This window comes from Patiria miniata, unplaced genomic scaffold, assembly GCF_015706575.1.
Source record: "Patiria miniata isolate m_02_andy unplaced genomic scaffold, ASM1570657v1 HiC_scaffold_2, whole genome shotgun sequence".
NCBI lineage: Eukaryota > Metazoa > Echinodermata > Asteroidea > Valvatida > Asterinidae > Patiria > Patiria miniata.
Genome location: NW_024037058.1, coordinates 4,008,703 through 4,024,297, shown reverse-complemented (window position 1 = coordinate 4,024,297; position 15,595 = coordinate 4,008,703). Strand labels below are relative to the sequence as shown.

The 15,595-nt window shown below is 38.8% G+C and overlaps 1 protein-coding gene across 1 annotated transcript in view; it reads right to left on the bottom strand.

Moving 5' to 3' along the window:
• Positions 1-15,595, bottom strand: part of LOC119727035 (RNA-binding protein Musashi homolog Rbp6-like) — a 55,966-nt gene that overhangs the window by 29,595 nt on the left and 10,776 nt on the right. Inside the window, exons 2-4 of the mRNA XM_038198925.1 lie at positions 3,103-3,185; positions 2,013-2,109; positions 907-963 (exon numbers count right to left, since the gene is read on the bottom strand). Of these exons, the coding sequence (XP_038054853.1) occupies positions 907-963; positions 2,013-2,109; positions 3,103-3,185 (237 nt within the window). The remainder of the gene's footprint in view (positions 1-906; positions 964-2,012; positions 2,110-3,102; positions 3,186-15,595) is intronic.

Genomic DNA, 15,595 nt, shown 5'->3' with positions numbered 1-15,595 from the left:
CCATAGTTATGTCTTACGGTGAATGTCGACAGCCTAACATGATGCCATTTGGGATTTCAAGCACGAAGCCCCTCCCTTATGAAAACATCTTTCGAAATTAGAAACTTGGGGTTCAAGAGGCTCGTCCCAGAGTAGCTTTTCACCACAAACCAAGACATAGGAAGCTTACAGCCACCAGTGACAAAAATAAAAGCTTCTCTTTTTCAATTTCAAAACGTCTAACCTTGGGTGTATTCAACTCAGGAGTGCGTCGCCAACATTATCAATGAGTTAATATTGTGCACAAGAATGATTGCAATAAATGTTACGGATTACAAATACATCACGAGTCTGGTTGCAAATAAATCACAAAGTCCATTCACAAATGTCCAGTCACAGGGTTGAATGAAGCCTTTTCCACATTTCACTTGTGACTGGAAGACATGTGATTGACATGGGATTGACATGTGATTAACTTGTGATTAACTTGTGATTGACTTGTGACTGACTTGTGATAGACTTGCGATTGACTTGTGCCTCATCACAAATGCTCCAAATAACACAATGTCACAAAAGTTGAGAACGCATACATGTGTGTAGCGTGCAAGTGATTCGCACCCACGGTTCTGGTACAGTACCTGTAAAACGCCGCTATAACGAACATGATGGGGTCCCATAAAAATGTTCCTTATAGTGGTCGTTCGTTACAGTGATTGTGCATTCTAAAAAGAATTTACTATTTCAGGAGCCAAGCGGGATGTTCGTTATAGCCAAATGTTTGTAATAGCGGTGTTCGTTAAAGCAGCATTTCAATGTAGTACAAAGTTGAATTTTTGTTTACTCGTTTTAATTTTAACTGAAGTGGATAATTTGAACAAATCTAGAGAAGGGTCAGGGAGATTGGTTAACAAGGGGTGGTTTTCTTACTTGGGTTAGCGCAGGTACCTTGTGTGTAGGGTGTCCACGGCGCAACTGGATCGACAACAAAAAACAGAAACGAAAACAAAGGTAAGTTTTTTTATCCCAACCAACACAATTTTGCTTTCTTAAATGGATATATGCTGGCAGAGAATGTCATAATCGACAGTACAAGCATGACAGCTTTTGAAAAGAATGGCACATGTGATGCATTGTTTCGGAATGATTCTAAACTGGTTTCTGCTTAGCATATAACTTTACTAAGCAATATTTTATGCAAAGCTGCTCCAATAGGGTGCTGTTAAACTCATTCTCAAAGTTTATAGTCTGGCTTCCACAACATGGTAACCAAACCCAAGCATCACTACCAAAGGCTTCAGGGAACAAGACCAATATGGCTTCAACAATTCTGAAGGTGCTATGGCCACATCTAAGCAATATTTTCTGCAAATCTGCTCCGATAGGGTGCTGCTAAAATCATTCTCAGAGGTTGTAGTGAATAGAGTCTGGCTACCATAACATGGTTACCAAACCCAAGAATCACTAACCAAGGCTTCAGGGAACAAGACCAATATGGCTTGAACAATTCTGTAGGTGCTATGGCCACATCTAAGCAATATTTTCTGCAAATCTGCTCCAATAGGGTGCTGCTAAACTCATTCTCAGAGGTTGTAGTGAATCGAGTCTGGCTGTCACAACATGGTTACCAAACCCAAGAATAACTACCAAAGGCTTCAGGGAACAAGACCAATATGGCTCCAACAATTCTGAAGGTGCTATGGCCACATCTAAGCAATATTTTCTGCAAATCTGCTCCAATAGGGTGCTGCTAAACTCATTCTCAGAGGTTGTAGTGAATCGAGTCTGGCTGCCACAATACAGTTACCAAACCAAAGAATCACTACCAAGGCTTCAGGGAACAAGACCGATATGGCTTCAACAGCCCTGAAGTTGCTATGGCCGCGTCCGAATTACATAGCCACGGCATGAAAATTAACACATGTGTATATGAAAGCAGTTGAAGCCGCTTCCCATAGCCATTTGAGTTAATGCAACTGGTGGCTGTTAGTTACGTAATTTGGGCGTGGCCACTGCTTGCAATCCATGACACTCACCATACATGCCATACATGTTCCTCATGAGTGCCGTCCTTTGGCGTAGTTGGTTCTGGGGCATCATGACCTCTTTGGGCTGTGCTTTCTTGGCCTCAATCTGCAAGGAAGGGGAAGGAGAGTGTGGTTACCAGACGTGTATTCAAGTTATCACCACTGCTCTCTATATACAGACTGGATACCCATACACCAGTCACATAGTTGAATTTGCATTTTGACCAGTTCGCCCCGGTCTTGCGAAAATGCCCACAGATATACGAACATTCTACGCGTACATACAGTGTGCGCTGTATCAAGATTTAACGCCCATTTTGTTCACGTACACGTATTATGATGTTCTAAAAGGACAATTTTCCGTTGTGACTATGTTTCCAAACGTCGTCCCAAAAAGTGAACTGCGGCATTCAAAAAGTAAACCATGATGATTGAAAAATGTTGAACCGTGGTCAGTGGTGGTGGACAAAAGGTAAATAGGTGAACCACGATGTTACAAAAGTGAATCACAAATGCCTATAAAGACGGCAACTTGTCCTTTATAGATCACCAACTGGTCTTTCCAATTATGGCTTCAAATGGCTTTCTTCTGCGGTTTTCTGTACGCTATCCAGTTTTTATTATAGAGATAGTAATAATGATAATATAACCACGACTTGCTCGAATGCTTGGCACACTTTAACTTTGAATTCTCCAGACCAAAGAGACTGCTGCTATATCACGTGATTTGGGGCAAGCCTTACGCTAGCAACCCCCAGCTCCGGCATTGTCTGGTGTCTTTGTGCCATTCTCACCCATTGTGAACAATGTATTGGTGCCGAGCGTCTCTTACGTAACTATGCAAGAGCTTGCCCCGAATCATGTGATATAGCAACAGTGTCTTTAGTCTGGAGATTTTAAAGTTAAAACATGCCAATCATTCTGAGCAAGTCAGTGTACCAGATGTTATTCAAATTTACCAAAGGGTATAGGTTATTCGCAAATGGCTTATTGATAAGCCATTTTGGAGCATGGCGGCCATAATCAAAAGGCCCCAAAACTTTACTAAGAGAAAATAAGAAAAAGTTGAAGGTTCTTAAAGAAGGAACTTGTAACCCACCATTTTGTCTTTGACTTCATGATAATGCATCTCGCAGATCTTGTTCACATCTTCCTCAGTTTCCATGACAACGAAACCAAAGCCTGCAGATGGAGAAATAGGAAGGACAATTTTTAAACAACTTTCAGAAAAAAAGAGTTTTGCAAATGAAAGAATTATGAAAGATCAAATACAGAGTCACTTATTAGTTTAGCTAAATCAAACAATTTTTTTTAAAACACGGTGAGGCAATTTAAAATGATAAGCTCAATAATTGAAAACAACAAAAATACAGAAACTGTCATGATTTTGTGCTAATTCTGTGGTAAATGTACCATTTTTAAAGGTTTCAAACATCAGAAATTGGTTTTAAAAGAATGTCTGAGAACACAGATACACAGAGTTAACATGTAAAGAAAAGTTTGCCAATTGATGTCTGGTATGAACTTTTGACAGGTATGAATTTTCGACAAGAATCTGGATGATCTGATATCTATTTAATTAGGGAATGTACAACATTTGCTTTTGCTGCAATTTTCAGAAATAAATGAATTTGGAGGATCAGTATGTTATAGACAATATTGTAAAAATGACTTGTTTCGCGTTTTAGGCTTGTAGATGGTGGAAAAACCAAGAAAACCGATCATGTTCTTGTAGTCTGGTTCCGTGACCCCACTTAAGATGAATCGGAGCCATTTATAGACTTTGAGGAATTGAAAGGTCAGAGAATCAGTCTAGAAGGATTGTACCCCTTCACAGGTGTGTTATCAATTGCAAAGTAAATGCGGAATAACTAATTAGGAAAAATCAGGAGCAGTTTTTTAAAAAAACAACAGTTTTCTCCAACACTGGTCAGCCGACCAGCGTTGGAAAAATACAATTTTTCTTCAAAATGTCAGCAAACCAGGAGCCATGATTTTACAGGATGCTTTACAATATCATTCCCTAACAATTCGGTAAGGTATTTCGTGATAATTTGATCATTTTGTTTTGTGATGTTTGCAAATGTTGTATCTTCCCTTTAAGTCACAAGTGAGTGAAGGCTAATGTATTTTTTTCCAGTCTATGAATCTTGCCATCTTTTATCAATTTTGAAAAATCCATCTGAATGTTTGCCCGAAAGCATTTCTCAGTTTGGAATCTGTTGATAGCATCAAACATTTCAAGTAATGACAATTGCCGGAGGCAGTGCAATTACAGAAAGCAGGAGTTTATGCAATTTGAAGCAATAACTGTGTGACAGTATTAAAGGAAATTACATGTGCAGTCCCCTAAATTGCAATACTGCCCTCAAGAGACCATATAGTACATATATATCATTTTGGGAATTATGTATTCATTTTTCAGTACCATTCAATATTGAAATTTGGGATCGACATTTACATGTTAATGGTCTTGTGAGCTACGATAAGTTACCGGTAGATTTGTTTTAAGAAAATACTGATGGTTTCATTCAATCAAAGCCAGGGGGGAAAAAAATCAGAATTACTTAATATTCAAAATTTGGATGAACCTTTACATGTGAATGGTCTTAAACACACAAGAGGATTGACATACCGGTATTACAAAAAGTATAGGCTTCAGTTATTTACATGTACGTAAGTGTGTTTAAAGGACATGATGACATGATATTTTCGTTCAATCTGAAAATAAAATGTGGTACAAAGATAGGGTTCCGGCAGTTTATTTCTGCATCAATGCAGACATCTTGCAAAACGTTGGCATCAAACTTATGGATTGGAATTGTACACTCAAATTAAACCATATCACCCATATAAAGCACACGCCGTAAATAAGTTTGTCTGGCACCCGACAAACGAGACAACACGATTTTGAAGAGAAAAAAGAAAGCACGACTCCTTATACTGCCGCCAACTAACAGTCTGTACCTGTCCTGCCGGCCCCAAACTTTATTCATCTTTTACCCTTAAACATGAGACTTGTGTTTAAACAGTATCAGAATACATTGGAGGCGGCGAAGACGAAACAACATTTCAGCTGGGTCCACAATGCACTGTGTGTTATCGCACATACAGTTTGTGTGGGGAATGATTTTTGTAGCCCCGCTGGCTACAGAATTATGTACAAATGTGATTTTATTAGTTTACGTAGACTTTTTTTTAGACGTGTTGAATTTACTCTGCATGAAAGAGTGCGGCAAGAAAAAAAATGTTAAGAGTAAAGGGGGGGGGGGGGTACCGTAAGTGATGTTTGAGAGAAAGCAATATGCTATCACACACAGACTGATGGCAATTGTTGTACATGTATCTCAAATGGGGAAAGGTAATGTTTGCTAAAGACTGGCACACGGTACCCTGTGGAGACATGTGCACAATAGGGAACAGAGCCATTTCTATAGGTGAATACATCTCCACAAGCTTATCACGAAATAGATATATGGATTTTACTCAAAAACTAGGAATTTCCAAGGTGTATTGATCTGTCGCAAATTGAAGTATTTTATGTAAGGGATATTAAGTCCGGAATTTCAGCCCAGGAAATTAATTCTGGTTCAAATAGGAGCATTTTGAAAGTACACTTTCAAACTCTTAAACTTTAGTACACTAGAACAAAGAAAAGACTCCACAAGGATACAAATTCCGGTGTGTGTATGAACGCACCAGTTGATGAAACTAACAGAACGGGCGTTGCATAATTATGTAAGATTGACAGCTAATTACCCTTTGAAACAGGAAAACAATAAAAAAAAAAATAACCAATAAAACTTATTGCAGGTAGGAATTCTATTTCAGTCAATTTAATTGCTTTTTAATGATTTCTCACTGGAATTTGTGACAAGACTAACTAGCAGTGAGTTCTGCAGGTACTGCTACAATATGCGCAACTCATTTCAAATTGTAAATGTCAAAATCATATCCCTTTTAAAGGCACTATACAACATTCATGACATTTGCAAACATCAAAAAACAAAATCATGAAACACCTTACTGGACTGTCAGTGAATAAAAGTCTCAAGCATCCTGTGAAATCATGGCACCTGGTGTGCTGTCATTTTCAAGAAAAGTGATATTTGTATCAATATCCAATGATGGTCGGCTGACCATCGTTGGAAAAAAAAACTGACCTTTTTGTTAATACTGCCCCCAATTTACCAAATTTAGTTAGTCCACATTTTGTTTGCAATCGGTTACGCATGAGTAAACAAGTGCAAGCCTTCTAGTCTGGTTCCCTGACCTGACAATCTATAAACTGCTCCATTTTGTCTAAAGAACAACACTTTTTGCTTGGTTTTCATAGCATACATGAGCACATAACTGTAAACAGGTCAGTGTATCAACATCTGCTATAAAATACCAATCCCCAAATCCATCCATTTCTGGAAATTACAGCTAAAGCAAATGTTGTACATGTATATATTCCCTTTAATACCGAGACAATAAAATATTTGTGATCACTTTGGCCTTTGGTATAGCTTGCATAGATCTACGTATTCTAAAAGGAACCTCTTATTTAAAAAGGAAAAAAATCTTAGTCCTTTTTTGTTCCCCACTGCACCTCATTATCATATGCTGTCAATTACAAGCTGTTTGTTTCTTGTTACCATAGCAACACAGGGAGGGAAAAGCCTCGCGCTTATAAAAATCGGCCATGACATTCTGCTGCCTGTGTGTTTCGTGACTTGCCGGCCAAGGTAATTAGACCAAACAAAATTTTATGACGCGTGTAATGCGCTGCGAATAAAAAGGGGATTTTCTTCGTTTGTTTTATTTTCCGCTTTAATGTCTTCTCCCAGGAAACTCGTTAATAAAAATAACTGAAATGTTTTCTTGTTTTATCAAAGCCTTCAATACTTTACATTAATTCACAATATTTTTTTAAAGGGAATATACAACATTTGCAAACATCGGAAAATAAAACTTCCAAGTTTTTGCGAAATACCTTAATAGGATGTTGGTAAATGACAGTCTAAAGCATCCTGTAAAATTATGGCACCTGGTATACTGTCATTTTCAAGAAAAGTGGTATTTTTGTATCAATTTCCAACGCTGATCGGCCGATCAGCGTTGGAAACAACTGGCTTTTTTTTCAAATACTGGCCCCAATTGACCATTGCACTTGTCTGCAATCGATTACAAACCTATGAACGGGTACGAGCCAGCTAGACTGGTTCCCTGACCTTACAATTCCCCAATGTATGTAAACTGCTCTGTTTCTTCTTATATGGAGTCAGGGAACCAGACTACAGGAAAATGATCGTTTTTCTTGGTTTTTATAGCATTTTCGAACCCAAAACCTCAAAAAAGTCAGTGTAACTATATTTGCTATATATTTCCAACCCCCCAATTCCATCCATTTCTGAAAATTACAGCAAAAGCAAATGATGTATATTCCCTTTAATGACTAATAATACAAAAGAAATGTGCATTTTAGCAACTATTGTTCCGTTCCTCACTTCCCCAATATTTCTTCTTTTTTTCACAAAAATAAAAATTAAGGTCTTCTGTTTATGCATATATTGCACTAGCCTTGAATGCAAGGCTGTGTATGTGCTGCATCAGCGTGTGCGCATTGCTGGTCATAGATTGTATACGTCTCCACAGAGCAATCTCCATAGGTGAATACATCTCCACACGGTTATCACGAAATAGATATGTGTATGGATTTTACTCAAAAACTAGATACTTCCAAGGTGGGTTGATTCATCGCACATTGAAGTATTTTACGTAAGGGACATTAAGTCTGAATTTCAGCCCAGGAAATTAATTCTGGTTAAAATAGGAGCATTTTGGAAGTACACTTTCAAACTTGAAAACTTTAGTACACGAGAACAAAGAAATGACTCCACAAGGATTCAAATTCCAGTATGTGTGTGTGTACAGTACAGTGTATACGTACATTACCCTGGTATAATATGGTATAGTGTGAGTATTCACTGCGGGCTTCGTACGATGCCTCTTTTACGAGGTTTCGCCATGTGTGTTCATGTGGCCTGAGCCAGGTAAGCCATGGCCAGTGATGTGTGCCCGCTGATGCAGCACAGCCTTGCAATCAAGGCTACATTTACACATGCTCAACCACTGAACTTCGCTGTGTTAATGTTGCAGGAGGAATCCACCGATTCCACCCTCCACATAATTGTATCAAACACAATTGACTTATGATAGAAATAGTCTGGTGCTAGTCAGCAAAGCCAAGTAGTAATTCACGTGGCAAGTTTTGGTGATGATTCAGGGTATTTTTAAAAAAACCTCAGTGTTTCCTTCTTACACTGAACAAAACTGTACGCATCCGATCCATTCCCTCTCTCCTGTTCAAATTTTAGATATTATTTTTTTACTTTCCATTAATTTCTTTATCACCAAAAAAGAAAAAGCCTCCTTATCGTAAAGTCGTTAAACAACCAGTGCCATCGGAAGTTGGCCAGGAGAGAGTGGTCTGACAATGGGATCGATATCTCCTCCAAAGAGGCCATTGTATTCAATTAAAAACCAAGCGTGATGAAACGCACGCTACTTGCAATTAGCAGGGGGCCTTACGCGACCTTCAACTAGGGCACGTGAAAGACTCTCCCCAACCAGCCTGGTCAGAGCAGAACGTGCACATTAATAACGTTTCCTTATTAAAAATTGATATGATGGCATTTACATGTACAAGGATTTCAAACAATAAACCAGGTTATGTCACTGTTAAATTTCGTTTGCTATACTTCCCCATGCCTCCCACAATAATTGTTCTCAATTTTTAAACATGGCTTTCTGCATTTAAGTAAATTTGTTATCTTTGAAGAAGGCTCACATTTCATAAATGATTGAAATAGGCGACAGTCGCACACACAAAAAAATGTCGCAGCGGTTCGTTAATGAGACGATTTGATTAGGATGAGAGGACCAGCCACGGTAGACGAAAGTTTGTGGCTCCTGTTTTGATAAGGGCAATTGCCAGACGTATGTAACTATAAACCCTCTGTCCAATATTTATATACCGGGGATTTCAGTGAAATTCTTGCAGCATTACGCCCCCCGAGTCTTATCTTTCAGTGGGGAATAATTCAAAAGAAAAACAATGCTGTGATTGCATACATAGATCTATAAGGAGGGGCATATATTATCAGGGCGGGGAAGAATATTTTCCCCATGACAAAAAAACTCCACACGCATGTTTTCTTCCCAAATAAAATGACGCTGCCAAATCCAGCTTGCTGTGCACAATTCACCACAATGTGTATTTCTTATCCCCTGTGTCTACTTTAGTTTAAAGGGAATTTATAACATTTGCAATCATCAAAAAACAAAACTACCAAATGATTATGTAATACCTTACTGGACTGTTAGTGAATGACAGTCTAAAGCATCCTGTAAAATCATGGCACCTGATGTGCTGTCATTTTCAAGAAAGTAGTATTTTAGTATCAATTTCCAACGCTGGTGGGCCAACCAGCGTTGGAAAAAAACTGCTTTTTCTTTCAAATACTGCCCCCAATTTACCATGTATTTAGTTAGTCCGCATTTTGTTTGCTATCGATTACGTACCTATGAACAGGTACAATCCAGCTAGACTGGTTCCCTGACCTAATTGCCCTAAGTCTATAAACTGCTCTGTTTCATCATAAGTGGGGTCAGGGAACCAGACTACAGGAACAAGATGTTTTTCTTGGTTTTTCCAGCATTCGCGAACACAAAACGTCAGTGGTACAATATTTGCTAAAAAAAACTAACCCCCAAATCCATCCACTTCTGAAAACTACAGCAAAAGCAACTGTTGTATACTCCCTTTAAACCAGAGCCATGCAAAAAGCATGTTACTGCTTTCCAAAAAAAGAAAGAAAAAAGGCACGGCATCCATTGTACAGGACTGGGATTAAAAGGGAGAGAGTACACGAGTTCAGCTCTTCGGTTCGGGTGGGCAACGACCGATAGCAGGGTACGACCGTGTAGTTCACTGATTATTCCCTCACCTTGACCTTGGAGGACTAATCTTTCTTTTTTCCAACACTGGCAAAACCGCGAGGCTGTCGCATACAGCATACAAGACACGATTGCAATGGACAATGACCGTTTAATGGGGGGATGGGGGGGGGGGGAATATTCCGTGCAGTTACTGATGGGGCGATGCCGGCTTGAACATATGAGGGTTTATTAAAGGTACATTGTGTATACTTTGACTTAATTTGCACGGCTGGGTGAAATGAGGCGATAAAAAAGGGATTCGTCACCTAAATTGTTCAGGCTAGCATGACTGGTAATAACATTTGTCAAGTGTACGATGAACTATATTTATACAGAATTGTATGTTAAAAAGTAGTTCTAATCTTCTGCATTTGATCGAGGCGTTTTGTTCTTTTTCTCAATCACTACTATTACATCATCATTTTTATAAGAATTTTTCATGCAGCCTGTAAAAACCAGGGACTTGGAGAGTTAAGTTACCAACACACTGTATGGTGTGTATAGGCCGACATGTTTTTTAAAAAAATGATGCTTTTTGGAGACCCGGGTATAATACGGAACCAAAGATTGTAAAGGTCTCCACAAGGCAATTTCAAAAGGTGAATAGGTCTCAACAAGGATTTCACGAAAAAATATATATGGATTTTACTAAAAACCTAGGAATTTCCAATTTCCAAATTAAAGTATTTTATGTAAGGGATATTTGGTCGGAATTTCAACCCAGGAAAGTAATTCTGATTAAAATTGGAGCATTTTGAAAATAGCTTTCGACCCTCTCACGATTTTGTACACGAGAACAAAGCGATGTCTCCACAAGGATACAAATTTGAGTATTGATGAACATTGTGTAAAAACACATACATTTACAAAAATGTACATGTATATATTACACCTTGATATATATTCTGGGACTTTTTGTGCAATACATTTATAAGACTATTTTAGGCATTTGCGTCATGCCGTGTTACTTGTTACGTTCAATTTAAAAAGAAAATTGGTTTTGTAATCAATTTAAAAACAATTTTTCAATACAATGGAACTGAAGTGAATTGCAAAAAATTAATTTGCTCCCACATGTAGTGCACATTTTTGGAGAGTTTCGTTTGGGCAAATATTTGTTTCTGGAGCAGAAGTGGTGGTTTTGTTTGTTTGAGATTGTTGTTAAAACTTGAAACAAGGTGAAAGAAGTAAACAAATTTTGGCAAAAAAACACTTGATAACAGTTATACAAAACACAAAGTATCAAATAGATGACAGTAAAACATAATTTGTAAAAAGACATTATCATTTTAAAAAGGGAAAAATGTATCAAACAAATTTCAAACTTAAACCAAAAATAATAAATAAATAAATATGGCAATGTCGTTACAAAGACCCTACATAGAAGAAATGTATACAAAATGTTACCATAGGAATATAGTCATCTCTAGAATATTAAAAACACACATCAAAAGCTGTCCATGGCAACAACCAAAACCACAGAACATAACAGACACAATAACAGCTAGCTACAGAACATTAATTTGATTTTCAAGGTTGAGAGCTATATTCATCAATTTTCCATAATTGTGTGGTATAAACTGCCTCAGTGCGTAGCACTGCCGGTACACCGGGTGAACGACCAGCACACAAACTACCGGTATTTGTCAATAGATATGCAAATTTGATTGTTTAAATATTAACACCGCTCTCTCCCCACCAATCACCTAAGGGTTGAGGAATGGTCCCATAGGAAAAGAGACCGGAGAATGCTGAAGGGTGTCCCAGGGGAGAGCCAATCAAATGATGGAGCAATCACTGTCTTTACCGCAGCAATCGCAAACCATGTGGATTATACTGAACATTTATTGGACAAATGCACTGGAAGTGGCATCACCAATCACAGAATGGAGCAATCACTCTCTCTCTGCTGGACCAATCATGCCGATTCCGATGTAAAAGAATGAGCAATTCACAGACCTGTTTTGTCAAATCCTCATGAAGCAGTATCAGTCAATGAAAAGACGGAGCTATCACCGACAAGTTCAGTTCATGCTCATGGATATGTTTCATAACCCACGCAGGGTCTGGAAGTAAAACTCTTCAACCAATCAGATTCCAGAGCCGTTCACGGAATGTCCTCTAACGACCTCAGAGAGTTGCAACTCTATGTTAGATGCTTTCTGGTCGGCACAGCATTCAGAAAAGTATAAACGGAAGTCAACCACTTGTGATTCAATTGGAGTGGATCGGGGAAGATGATAAAACATTCATATATCATGGAATTTCCAATATTTCATGCATGAAAATGTCCCCCTCTCAGGAGTATGAGACATTCGATGCATTCGATGGAAAGAAAATTTACATGGTGATATTCGCTCCTGTGGCTAACACACAGAATGCAAGAATAGCTTCTATATATTTCAAGTATTGCTGCTGCAGCACATAGGCCTACCAAATAGTTGTTGCGTGAAGTAAAATGAAATCAAGGAAATGTGGGAACTAGATCTGGGATGTAACTTGGATTTTTGACTTAAAAAGGGAATGTTAAACTCTCAATCTTTACAAAACAGGCACTTTGAAATGTAATTCAGGTGCAAGTGGTATTAAAATAAGCTTTATTTGCTAATATGTTGAGAAAACCTGGGACTTTTCTTTCAATCACTATTTCTTTAACCCTCACCCCTGGGTAGTTTTTACTAAAAAGTATCCTGAATCCGCCAAAATCCATTAATTTTGCCATGCAACAAAATGTTGGTGGCCAGTGAGTCCATCAGAATCCACCAGTTAGGCGGGAGTGAAACTGTTAAGATCCTGAATCCATCAAAGTCCCCCAACAGCTCAATATGGAGGTATCCTGAATCCGCCGAAATCCTTTGGATGGATTCAGGTACGATAGGGTTAATGGAAAGAGTAGGCAAAATTCTGCGCGAAATAGTTTCACTTCTTTTACAAGACCTATAAATACCATTGTTACAACATGCCCAGCCTTTTAACAACAAAAAAACAGGTCCCTTTCAGAGAAAATTGTCCTTGAATGCGGTCTTTCTACATAAGTGGTTTGCAAAATCTTATCTTCGTCAACTCCAAGTTTTAGATGTGGAGGTTCATACAAAAAAAATGATAATCTCTGATTTCGACACAGCTCAGTCAGTGCTTTTATGGAATAAAAAAAATTAGAAAATTGCATTAATTTTTGCATACATGTGGTTTTCTTTAAATTGCATTACACAAGTCCATGCACACAATAGTTCAGTGAACCATCATCGCCACATGTACGTCAATTCAAAGGTTAAAACCCTCCTCAATTCATATAATTTCTTTGGTGAAATATCATGAATCATTTAAGACATGTCGCCTTTCAGACGATACCTTTCACAGACTCAAATGCATTACACCTTATCAGCTCGCTGGTATGCATGATCAAGTAAAATTGAAAATGCCATTATTCCTTTTTTTCTCTCTTTTTTTTTTGCATATTTTTCTGCTCTTCCTTGTTTTTTCCTTATTTTCGTTTTGGACTGTGATGCTGACAGGGTAGCTCACTCACCTGCCGGCTGCACTTTGTCCGGAGGTCGAAGAGCGATGAACGCAAGGCAGCATGAACAGTGATCAGTTGTTAATTTCGCAAGAGCCTTTTTTTTCCGCCGCATACATGTGTTTTTCTTTTACAGTATACGGTACGGTACTGGGATGTTGACCTTGCAACTAACGCGTGCGTCCCATCATCAAATAAAAAGGAGCAGCCGCTGTAGCACAAGATGATGACAGGAGGGAACGAAAAGAAAAGGGGGAAAAAGGGGGAAAACAAGCGCAAGCTAAAACAAGTAAAGCGGTGACTGGGCCAATACGGTGTCCATCAAAGTAGATTGGTTACCAACCCCCCAAAAATTAAAAAAATATATCATGATTTGGAGTGCCCGCACTAATCCATTTTCATTACTTTACAGGTCGTTTCCTGCCTGCTTATTTACATTAATCTGTCTTCTTTTCTGGTACCAGTTTTATTTTTTTGTTCCTTTTTCTTTTTAATTTCTACTGATAAGATAACGAACTCGAGTGTGCACTGAATGAACTATTCTGTGCAGATCTGCAGATAGGCTGTCAGTCAGGGGAGAAATTCATTTTCTTGGGAATGGGGGGGGGGGGGGACGGGGGAGCAAAGCCAAACATTTAAGATTTAGGCAGAAAGTGTAATCTTCAAGGGATAACCTGGATTACCACTCGGAAGCAAGCGTTATCTCTGGGGATGACCTTGTTTCAATTGACGTCAGTTTTCCTGTTAATATCTGAAGGTGATTGCTTACTCTTCAGATTTCAATGATGTCACTTGCACAATGGGTCATAAAACCACTGACAGGCAGTTTCAAGCTTTGCAGCTCTTCACTTATGATTTTGAAGAGATGGACGATAAATTTATGAAGTACATGTACCTGCGAAAAGAGCCTTGGTGTATGGCAAATAGTACTCGGTGTACAACATATTAATACTCGTATAATAATGCTTGTATGGTGCTTTATGCTACTGTCTCAAAGAGCTTGAGTTCAGCACAATCCAGTCTCTACCCTCACAGGTACCCATGTACACACCTGAGAGTGAGGCAATCGAGGCAAGTATCTTGCCCAAGAACACAAACACTGTGTGCACCGTCATGGTTCAAATCCATGAACTGTGTTTCCGTGCTCAACATTTTAACTGGGATATCATTCACCCTTGCAAAATCTGTATTTGCTTGAGTTCAGCACAATCCAGTCTCAACCCTCACAGGTACCCATATATACACCTGAGAGTGAGGCAAATTGAGGCAAGTATCTTGCCCAAGAACACAAACACTGTGTGCACTGGCAGGGTTCAAATCCATGAACTGTGATTCCGTGCTCAACATTTTAACTGGGATATCATTCACCCTTGCAAAATCTGTACTTGCTATTCCGGTTTGTGATCCGACAGTTATTGTGAGGATTTGGCCAATAAACTTTGGTCTTAGGACAAGAATTGATCCATACGGTGAACCTGAACAGACACCTGCAAGACCACTGTCACTCCATGCAAAGTCCCCCTTCCCCCAATATTTCCCATCAGCACGTCAGAGATGCTGTTACCAAGGCGATCAATCTCCAAAAGAAAGAGCCAGAAACCTCCTCCATTTTGTTTCAATTTCCTGTTGTTGCTGCCATATAAGAGGGCTGTCAGAGTTTCTAAACGAGAGTTCTTACAAAAAAATCCGGAGCGACTCACGAAAAAGGGCAGAAGGGAACGATAGTATCACGCCATTTTGCCTCCATTCAGGGAAGTTCTACAGGCAAATTGATTTTTGCCTAAAGTTGTTTTTCTCATCGAAATAAAAAAAAAAGTACGATACAAAATAACGGGTTCAGGTATCTATGTAATTTCCTGGGATGGTTCTGGCTTTTGGTGTGGTGAATCGAAGCATAATTGAGCACTGCTGTCAGTAAATGTTGCCGCATTGATGACTTTGGAACTCTCACAAAAAGGCCATGAATGGACTTAGCGACAGGCTAAATGCCATCAGGAATCAACCACCTCAACCGATAAGTTCTTCTTTTAGGTTTCTTAGTTTCAATCACACCATTGTTGATTAGAAAAGAAACTCAACACTAATGGAA